The sequence below is a fragment of the Coffea arabica genome, chromosome 11c (assembly GCF_036785885.1).
Source record: "Coffea arabica cultivar ET-39 chromosome 11c, Coffea Arabica ET-39 HiFi, whole genome shotgun sequence".
Classification (NCBI taxonomy): Eukaryota; Viridiplantae; Streptophyta; class Magnoliopsida; order Gentianales; family Rubiaceae; genus Coffea; species Coffea arabica.
In genome coordinates, this window is record NC_092330.1 from 32,165,694 (window position 1) to 32,176,800 (window position 11,107).

The window sequence follows — 11,107 nt, forward strand, 5'->3', positions numbered from 1 at the left end:
TTCTAGGTATGCCATACAAACAAACAACTTCTTTAAAGAATAAGTCAGCAATGTGCAAAGTATCATTCGTTTTATGATATACAATAAAGTGAGTCATCTTAAAAAATCTATCTACCACAACAAATATAGAATCATGATCACGTTTAGATCGAGGTAAATCAAGTACGAAATCCATGGAAATGTCAATCCAAGGTTGGTGAGGTATAGGTAAAGGAGTATACAAACCGTTTGGGTTGACCCAAGATTTAGTTTTGTGGCACACACCACACCTTTCAACAATCCGCTCCACGTCCCTGCGCATGCGTGACCAATAGAAATGGTCCTGCAACATAGCTAAAGTTTTGGTGACACCAAAGTGTCCCATTAGTCCGCCACTGTGTGACTCATGGACAAGTAAGTCACGAATAGAACCTTGGAGAATGCATAACTTAGTAAAACAGATCTGCGACAAAGGACACACGCAAGACAGATTTTAGACCAAAGACAAAACCCTACATGTAGCTACGAATATGGGAACAAAACAGACTCAAAAACGATAAGAAAAAAAAAACAAAACGAAGTTGCGGCCCTAGTTTTCTAATCAAGTACAAAGTCCCATCTTGAACTACAACTAATCCTAATTCTCTTTGGATTAGTGGCTTCCAAACCCATTCGACCAGGCTTCTACTCAACTTCAAAGCCCTTAACAGACCTAAATAGCCCCTTCACTACACCCTCCAGTTTAAAAAAAAAAAAAAAAAAAAACCACCAAGTGCCAACCACTACACCAAACCAGCCCGCAAGTTTAGTCTGTTGAGTACCACCTTGTGAACCGATTAGACTGCAATTTGAGGGTTGCCCTATACACCAAGACAACAACCAAAACACCCTAAAACAGTGACCAAAAGGCCACGAATCAGTAGCTCAACCGCATCAAGTTCCTTCTGTTCTTCATGGCAAACAGGCTGAAGTTCATTACACACAGTATGCCATGATGTCCGGTTTGGAACATGTCGGTTCTGTAAGCTTGCCATATCTAAATAGCCATTTAGATAGGAAAAAGGAGGAAAAAATCCACTTTTCATCCCTAAAATTTGAGTTAGGGATACATTTCATCCCCAAAATTTTAGGTGCAACACATTTAATACATGATTTAATAATTTTTGGCCATATTAGTCCAACAACCATAAATTGTTCAATTTGGATGGAAAAGACTCACGTGTTTAGCACGTGGCCATTAAGTAAAAATAATTTCTCAATCCAAATCAACGGCCACGTGCTATACGCATGAGTCTTCTCCATCCAAATTAAACAATTTACTGTTTTGAACTAAATATGGTTAGAAATTATATGACCTTGTTTGGCAAGCAAGTTTTTTGCCAAGTTTGTCTGTTATAAGTTTTTTTAACAACTTTAACTACAGTAATCTCAAAAAACTTCTCAAAAATTTTAAATTATATACTTCAAAATATCCAAAAATTTACACATTTCAAAAATTTTTTCTACAACTTTTACAGTAACTACAATAAAGTTTTAGACAAATATCGAAAAAACTCACTTGCCAAATGGGGCCATTAATTCATGTACTAAATGTGTTGCACCAAAAAGTTTGGAGATGAAATGTGTCCTTAACTCAAAGTGAATTTTCCCTAGGAAAAACTATAGAAGGCAAGCTTACCTTAGATGGAAATAAAAAAGATTGCGCTTATATAATTTGCAAATGAAGAAGCAATCATCTACTGAATCTCTAAACATCCCTTTGCCAACTCCAAAATCTCAAGACGGCCAATTTGATTAAAACATAATTAGAGTTTAAAAAACCCCAAAAGTTTCCATGTTTCACAGCCTCCACATTCTGAAAAAGAAAAGACAATGGCCCCGTTTGGCAAGTGAGTTTTTTAGGTATTTGTCTAAAATTTTATTGTAACTTACTATAGAAATTTTAAAAAAAAATTTTGAAGTATGTTTTTTTTTTAATATTTTGAAGTGTATAGTTTAAAAACTTTGAAAAGCTTTTTGAAGTTACTATAGTTAAAGTTTTTAAACTTATAGCAGACAAACTTGACAAAAAACTTATATGCCAAACAAGGCCAATAATTTTAGCATACGAATTAGAAGCAAACAATAATCAACAACTCTAAATTTAATAAAATTTATACTAAATTTTATCTATGATATGCACTTCAATTGCTTATAAAATAAAGCAAAACATTTCAAACAGCAAGAAGAAGTATAAGAATTCTTCACAATACTTATTTAGCAATTTTTATTGAATGTATAAATTAATAGTATACTTATATTTGATATCTAATTTCTTTCCATTTTAGTAATATTTTTACAATATGCAAACATGACACTCATCCTTGAAATTTCTTACCCTTAAAACACTTTAAGGTGGGCATTGACTATGCGTAAACGGGGTAGATTGAGCAAGAGGTTGATAGAAGGGCATAATGGTCATTTTATGCTTGAAATTTTGACACCTAGAGCGTGGAGGAGATGGACTTGCAGTGGATTGAAGGGTGTAATGATCACTTTACACACTTACACGATATAAAATTCTATATATATATATATATATATATATATATATATATATATATTTTTTTTTTAACTTGTAGAAAAAACTTTTTTCTTATAAAAGTTCATCTAAAAAATGCCTATTGGACACTTGTAAAATTGAAATTCAATTACTATTTCTTTTTAACAAAATTTATATTATATATAAAGCCTGAGAAAGGAGTTTGGTGTTAACATCGGGGTTAACATTTATTGTCGTTTTATGAATTTACTCTTATAAAAACTATTTTTACTTTAACTATTTATAACTTTTTTTTTTTCATCACGGTGGGTATTCGGGTCTACACCCGACTAATCCCACAGCGCTCCAGCAGAGCGGGCCCGACCAATGCTGAAGAAGATAACAACTGGGTTGCTGCCCGGGATCGAACCCAGGTGGAACTCACCTAAGGAGGCTACTTCCACCAGCAGACCAACCCAGCGCGGGCTATCTATAACTACTCATCTAATTTTACTTTCAACTATTTAAATATATATTTTCAACATAATTACCCCTGAATATTATAACTAGCAATATAAAATTATTTTTTGGAAAATATTTAAAAGATTAAAGCTTGGTTTAATAATAAAAATTTTATTTAAAATATTTGATCATAAATATTATGTATTTTTTGATTGCACACACACTGGGTGTGCATTGAGTACTGGTAAATTTAAATACTCCCTCCATTCCACTTTGATAGTCCTATTTTCTTTTTTCGTCTGTCCCAAATTGTAGTTCATTTTTTAATTGAAAAATGTAGTTGTATTTTAATTTTCCTAAAATACCTTTATTCAATGTAAGTTGTTGTTATTATAGACCTATTCCATTTAATGAGAGTTGATTCTTTTTTCACCATCAATTCAAATTCCCATAAAGTTGTACTCTAATTAATGTGATGGTATTTTAGAAAAATAACTACCTAAATTGATTGTTCCAATAAAGTTAACTACTTTTTCTTAAATTGTGTGAAAAAAAATCAGAACTATCAAAGTGGAACGGAGGTAGTATAAAAAAATGTCTAGATTTATTTGTTAATTTTTCACTACTTTCTAATTTCCACCAATTTTCAAAATTTCCGCGGTACAAATTTCTTTATAGACGTTTACTGTTTCTCTTGAACAACCAAAACATCTCGCAAAACTTTAAAACCAAATCAAAACCGACAAAGTCCGCATCTACCCTCTTCGCCGCACTTTCTGTCTCACATACTCACGCACGGTAACGACTACTATGTTCTACGCCCAATGCCTACAAATCCGACCCGAATCTCTACCAATTCTCCATCATGATCTCGTCATCGCCATCATCTTCGCCACTCTCCTCCGCCTATATATTTCCTCGCCGTCGATTGTCTTCTCCCTCTTTTCTTCCTCTCTCGTCTCCGCCGCCAAAACCGCCGCTGCCCTCAAATTCCGGCGAGATTAAGCCGGATGTTGCATCTAATTCCGCCGTGTATCTCCGGCGAGTATTTACTGCGATTGTTTTCCTAAGCGCTGTGGTTTTGTCCTGCTTTGTTCTCTATAGAGCTACTGATTCTGTTGGGTTGAAAATGCCGATGGTTTATTACTACTACTATGCCTCCGGGAACCCTGACTTACTCTCTGACGATGTTTCCTCTGATAATTCTCGTCTGGCGGTGAGTGCGTGCCTGTCCATTGTATTGATTTCCATATATAGTTGAATAGAAGAAGGGAATATCAGTTGATTTGTTAGTTGTTGGCCTTTCTTTTACTGTGTTTTCGGACTCCATAAAGGGTTTGGTTTTTTTTTTTTTGGGCCTTTGAACCTTGGCTTCATGCTTAGTTATCCTGAGAAATTTGATTAGTTGAAGAACCATGAACAGTGATTCTGCAGAATCCATGCCTACTAGCCTGCCCCTAAAAATTTTGATCTCCGAGAAATATTTACAGCATATGGAGCAAATGATCGCTGAGTTATTTGAAATATCCTGTTTTGGTTACTTAACTTATTGTTTAAGCAAAATGTTCATTCAACGAATAAAGATGATGTTCAGATTCTTTATTATATGAGTGACTGAGTTATCAGTTGACTAACCATTTTGGCTGAAAAGAAGAAGGTTTACTGATCCAATGAGGGCATTATAAGCACAATTTATATGAGCACGATCAAAAAGAAGAAGATTTATATAAGCACGATTGCTTCTGACAATTTTCTCAGAGGATGATGGAAAATGGAAATAAATGGAATAATATTTTACTTGTCAATACTGAGATAGGAAAATGATAGTGGTTGCAGTTGCTTTTTTGGTTATTGCTGCAAAATTTTCTTGTAAAGTCCTTCTGTATATACTTGTACATTCTGTAGTTCTTGTTTCACCTTTGTGGTTAAGCTGGCTCGCGTTGTATCTCATTATAGTTTAGTCAAGGCAGCTCTAGATTGGTGCCAGAGTTTTCACATAATGCGGTATTGGGCTTTTTCTTCTGGAAATTCATGAGTTCATTGGAAAAAAATATAGTTTGATACGCATGAAGGGAAAATTTTTCTTGGTTTAATATCTTTGCAGAACTCCATGCTTTGACTCATTGTTATTTGCTGTCCATGGTAGACAATAAAATGCTCGTGCTCTGTTGACCTCTGTGGTTACTGTAGGACAGCAAGGAGTTTAGGCTTGAAAAAGTGTTGAATGATGCCGCAATGGAAGATAAAACAGTAATTCTAACTACTTTGAATGAAGCGTGGGCTTCACCAAATTCAATTATTGATCTCTTTCTTGAGAGCTTCAGATATGGAGAACACACTCGGAAACTTCTTAATCATTTGGTGATTATTGCGTTGGATATGAAAGCATTTTCTCGATGTTTGGATATACATACACATTGCTTTGCCCTAGTTAATGAAGGAGTCAATTTTTCAAGTGAGGCCTATTTCATGACTCCAGCGTACTTAAAGATGATGTGGAGTAGGATTTTTTTCCTACAATCTGTTCTGGAGTTGGGATTTAACTTTGTTTTCACGGTATTCCCTCTCTCTCTCCCTCCCTCCCTCCCCCCCTCTCATACAGGCACACAAATATTCTCATTTGAGGTAGCTGCATATGCATTAACAAACACTTGTAATCATCTTAAGCAGTTGCGCTTAACAATTTCTTCTGTAATTGTGTTTTTATTTATAATCCCCTGTCCAAGGTCTTTTAAGGTCATTAGGTCCATGGTTACCAGTTTTTATTCTGCTGATTAACGTTTTTAATATTCATATATTGTAGTTCTAATCCAGAGAACCAACATTTTGTCTGTGGCTGGATCTTGGTATTGGCATCTCATAATTGATGAACGTGTCATTTTGGTGTTTGTGTGTGGTTTGCTTGCTTTGCATGGGAGAATAGTAGTACTTAACTTTGTCTATTGTGTTATTTTGAGGCTTATGGAATCTTAAGGACTAGATAGAGTGAGAAGATACTCCATCATATGATTTAATTTTTTTTCTAAGATTATCTCATGTTCAATCCTCAAAAGATAGGAAGTCAAAACCAAATATAACTTATCAGAGGTATTCATAGAGAAAGGATTCTCTACGTGTCTTTTGGATATTTTTCTTTGCATTTATTGGGACATTCACTAGTTTGTGTTTTATCTTCGAGACTTAAACATTGTTGTGGAGGTTCACTTATTTAATTATGATACTTAAGTTGTGCCGTTTCCTATTTCATTTAATAACGTGATATTTCATGTAAATATATGTGAACTTTAGAAGTATTTGCTTCATTCATATTTAGTACTTTCTGATTCATTTTCTTCTTCCAGGATGCTGATGTAATGTGGTTTAGGGATCCATTTCCCCATTTCTACTTCGATGCAGATTTTCAGATTGCTTGTGATCATTTTTCAGGGATATCTGATGGTGTTGAAAACAAACCTAATGGTGGTTTTAAGTTTGTAAGGTCAAATAATCGATCCATAGAGTTCTACAAGTATTGGTACTCATCAAGAGAGAAATTTCCTGGTTTACATGATCAGGATGTACTTAACATAATAAAAAATGGTACTTTTATCCAAGATATTGGACTAAAAATGAGATTTTTGAGTACTGCATACTTTGGTGGGTTTTGCGAACCTAGCCGAGATTTAAATGAAGTCTGTACCATGCATGCAAATTGTTGTTTTGGGCTGGATAGTAAACTTCACGATCTCAGGATATTGCTTCAAGATTGGAAAAGCTATATGTCTTTGCCACCTAGATTTAAGGGATCACCTTTAGTATCATGGAGGGTTCCTCAGAATTGCAGGTTAGTGGGATGCTTATTCTTATCAATTATTGTTGATGGTTGTGCATGGTTTGTGAAGGTTGTCATTAAAACATTAAATCTCTTAACAATGTCCTTTTTATGGATATCCAGTCTGGATGCACTCCTACACTTTGATTTGCAAAGCGAGGATGAGAAGCAGGAAATGGACAATAATGGGAAGACTGACAAAAGATTATAATAGATAATGTTTCACTAGCTTGGACATTTTATGGTAAGACTGTTTTTTCTTTCAGCCCCTGTAATGGGAAGACTGACAAAAAATTATAATAGATAATGTTTCACTGGCTTGGATATTTGATGGTAAGACTGTTTTTTCTTTCAGCCCCTGTCCTTTGCATGTTTTGCTTCTGTTTCTGCAATGTCAAGTGCCTATTCCTGCACTGAATTCTTAAAGCTCCTCCATCTTAACCCAAATGTTGTGTTTAATGGCGCACAAAGATGTGCAAATTTTCTGTACTTGGTAATTGAAACAAAATGTGCTTGCTTAGATTGTATTTAAGTTAAATGACAACTTATGAAAGCCAGTCATTCACCCCCTCTTTGGTTGGTAGCTATTAGTTGTCAATATGTTCCATTGTATAGCTACTATAAATTAGGTAATGTGTGGGATGCATCTTTTAGCTTAAACTACAAAGCATCAGGTGTTTTGTTCCTGTGAACTGATACTCTCTGCCTTTTTTTATATGTTGTTTTATTATTTTATTTTATTTTATTTTTTGTCTCCACCAGCTTGAACTGATTACCGAAATTCAGAAAAAGTACAGCTCCAGTGCTTTCCAATGCTGCCTTCATGAAGCTAGGCTGTGAGGAGCCTCTGGCACAAGTTATGCCCAGGAATAATCCTGAAGTTCCTCACCAGAAATTCATTTCTGTGCCTACAAACCTCGTCTTAAGCTGATTCCTTTGCACGGAGAAATTAGGCTGAGCAGTCTGTGGTGTCAGTTCGCTGCATAGAGTAACTGTTCACCAACAATAGTTTTTGTTGTAAAAATGCAATGATTAGTTGTATATTTGGATAGATATTACTGACCTTTGTAGTACACTTAGAACTAGTGGTAGATCTTTCTGGAAGTAAGCATCATCGCAGGTGATCCAGGGACCATGTTAGGGATTATTATGCTCTCGGTTTTTTGAGAATGGTGCATTGCTTAACAGACTGTATTCTAGAACAATATTATGACATAAGATTATGTACAAAAATTGAAAGCTTAATTTCGCTGATCAAGTTTATGAGAAAAAAAAAATTTGAACGATACAAACAACAGAACTTATAGAAATTCAAGCCCAGCTGCAAATTCCCAAGCATAGTATATCATACATTCAGAACACCTATGGCTGGGAATCCTGTTATTGCTAAAGATATGTTTTCCTTTTTGGATTGTAAGTACGTTATATTTACTTGGAAATAGTCAGACCTGATATAAGTAATATTAGATAGTCAGACCTGATATAAGTAATATTAGACAAGAAAAACCAATAAACCACAACACAATGAAGAATACGCACTAGTTCTCGGTGACGACTCGATTCCACCGTGTACCATCATTACGAGCTCAACTTCCTACTCCCGAGCAATAGGTCAATTTCAGAAGTGCCTTTCACTCGCAACCCAATAAGTAGATAACCTCCTATCCTAACGTTTGACGTAACCCTTGCTTGCTAGATGAATCAAGGCACAACATTGGCAAAAACACTTATACCAGTGTAATAAAGTACATAACTGTATTGTCAAGCATATACAATCACGATATCTGTCTTTGGTAAGACAAGTACATGAACATTCTCCTGTGCGATAAAGTACACAATGGATAATTAATTTAAGACGCAGACAGATTCAATGATCAAATATAATCATTATGTATATAATATAACAATCATATATTAATCATGTATGGTCATTCACCACTTAAACAAAATACGAGCATGCATTATGATAATATTTAGACACACGAGTATTAATCTTAAATTTTACTTGGTCCAATTTTAGCATGGATCTAGCATAGTTTATTATAGGATTATAGATCTAAAACTATATGATTATAACACAACAATATTTGAACATTATAACATTTATATAGATACAATATATATATCTCTATAAATGTAAATGGGCGTTCACATGGACATTCTTGATGTTAGATAAGGTGGATCTTTTTCTAACACTATCTCCTTTGATTGTGGCCTTTTTTTCCCTCTTTTCTTCGACCCTCTTTGCTTTTCCTTATCTCTTTTTAAGCTCACTTTTCCTTACCCTCTCAAGAGTCTCGGTGAGAGTTTCTAATTTTTGACGTGTAAATGAAGGGAGGAACTTTATTTATAGAAAGATAGGATGGTGATGAATTAGTAGGAGCGATAGAATTGCGACATGTTATAGGGTCATGACACGTGTCATGTTTGATGACACGTCACATATGGTGTGACACGTGTCAAAATGTGTGGAACATGTCCGATGTAACATGTGTCACTTTAAGAAGGAATGTGGCAGAATTATCTATTATTTGCACTAGGGGTGAGCAAACGGTACAAATTCGGTAATTCGGTTAGCTGAATTCGGTGAATTCGGTTATTTGACTTATAGAAATCTAAACCGCTTTCAATTTTGAATTGGCTATAATCGAATTCATTTCGCAACTGATTTCGAATTCGGAAATGGTAATGAATTCGGTTAACCGAATTCATTTATAAAAAAAACTGTTTTTTTAAAATTATTACTGATTTGATCCCCAAATTTATTCATAATTTAACACATTACTTATGTTCTAATCATTTTGTGGTTTAATTTAATTGGCATTTATTTGATCACTTATACCTAGAATCCTTAATCTATGATTTAAGAAACACATAAAAAGTGATTAATTTAAACTAGAATAAACCTTAGACTATACAATGATTAGTGATAATTTATGAATTTATAATTTACAATGATTAATAATAAGTAATATTAGTTACAAACTTACAAATTACAATGATTAATGATAAGTTATATTAGTTACAAACTTATAATTTATTTCAGATCAACATAAAACTTATTTACTTACATATGTTATTGTGAAAGTCAATACACTAATACATTGATTTGCAATTTATATGCATTCACTCATACTGCTTAGTTGTCTTATCTATACTTAAAGTCTTAAGATTAGTGAATAGAGAATATGAATTTTTATGTTAAATATGTAATGTAAATTTAGAGCACATTAATACTTGCAAGTTACAGGTTACGCATTCAAATATTCAATAATTCAAACATGAATGATGTATCAAATTACCAATATCTAAATTCTAATTACTAATTATGTTTATTGTTTAATATTTAGTATTATACATATATGTATTAATTATTATCTAATTCTAGTCATGTTACTCATGTATAAAATAATAAGTATTATAGTTATGTTATATTGTTATGTATTACTATATATTTGTATTATTATAGTCATATAACAATTAACAAATACTAAAATAATATATTGTACATTATTATATATTATTATTATTATAAGTACATGATAATACCATATACTAACTATTATTAATAGCATTTACCTATATAATATAATAATATATTAGAAGTATATACTAATACTAAATAGCATTTATCTATATATTATATAATTTTATAAACTAATTTGGTATTCGAATGCGGTAATGTGGTACCCTATTTCATTTTACCGAATTTGAATGCGAAATCGGTTATTACCAAATTCATAATCTCATTACCTATTTCATACCATATTAAAATTTGGTGAATTCGGTACATACCGAATTTGTACCAAATTACCAAATACCAATTTCAAATTACTAAATTGAATTTGAATTCGGTTATGAATTCAGTATGTACCGAATTTGCTCACCCCTAATTTGCACATTGGTCTCTCAAGTTTGATTGCTATATTTAGGTCACTGGTAGTTTAGGCTATCAACATTCAAAACTTTATTTCCATGTAATATCATTTAAGTAAACGTCCTAAGCTTTTACATGCAAATAAGGAAGTATCTCCCATTTGAATTCAATAAAAATATTTCAAAGTCAAATTCTTAATGGGCAAAAAGTCAACTTTTCCTCTGAAGAACAAATTTCGAGTTTTTGCTCAGGATTTAATTTTAAGAGTTTTAATTAGTGGGGTTATACGCTTAGAAAAAATTTTAAAACTAGGGTTAGTCTATTCATAGGGAACAATTACTAGGATTTTTATTCCAATTTTCAAAGTAGTTTAAATACCTAACTTTTATGGTACTTAGTCTCCATCATCATTGAAATTCACACATTTTTTGAAAGTATTTTTGGGTCTTTTCTTTGA

General features: G+C 33.1%; 1 protein-coding gene across 4 annotated transcripts; it reads left to right on the forward strand.

Moving 5' to 3' along the window:
- The first annotated feature begins 3,678 nt into the window (after nt 1-3,678).
- On the forward strand, nt 3,679-8,018 carry LOC113715665 (uncharacterized protein At4g15970-like). 4 transcript variants are annotated; one of them, XM_027239934.2, is made up of 6 exons: nt 3,679-4,178; nt 5,153-5,518; nt 6,304-6,440; nt 6,693-6,785; nt 6,897-7,017; nt 7,536-8,018. In XM_027239934.2, the coding sequence occupies exons 1-5, from the start codon at nt 3,828-3,830 to the stop codon at nt 6,982-6,984; spliced, it is 1,035 nt and encodes a 344-aa protein (XP_027095735.1). In that variant the 5' UTR covers nt 3,679-3,827; the 3' UTR covers nt 6,985-7,017; nt 7,536-8,018. The 4 variants fall into 4 exon arrangements, with proteins under 4 accessions (XP_027095735.1, XP_027095733.1, XP_027095737.1 ...); XM_027239932.2 differs by having other exon boundaries at nt 6,304-6,785; XM_027239935.2 differs by having other exon boundaries at nt 3,976-4,178; nt 5,158-5,518; nt 6,304-6,785.
- Nucleotides 8,019-11,107: the final 3,089 nt, after the last annotated feature.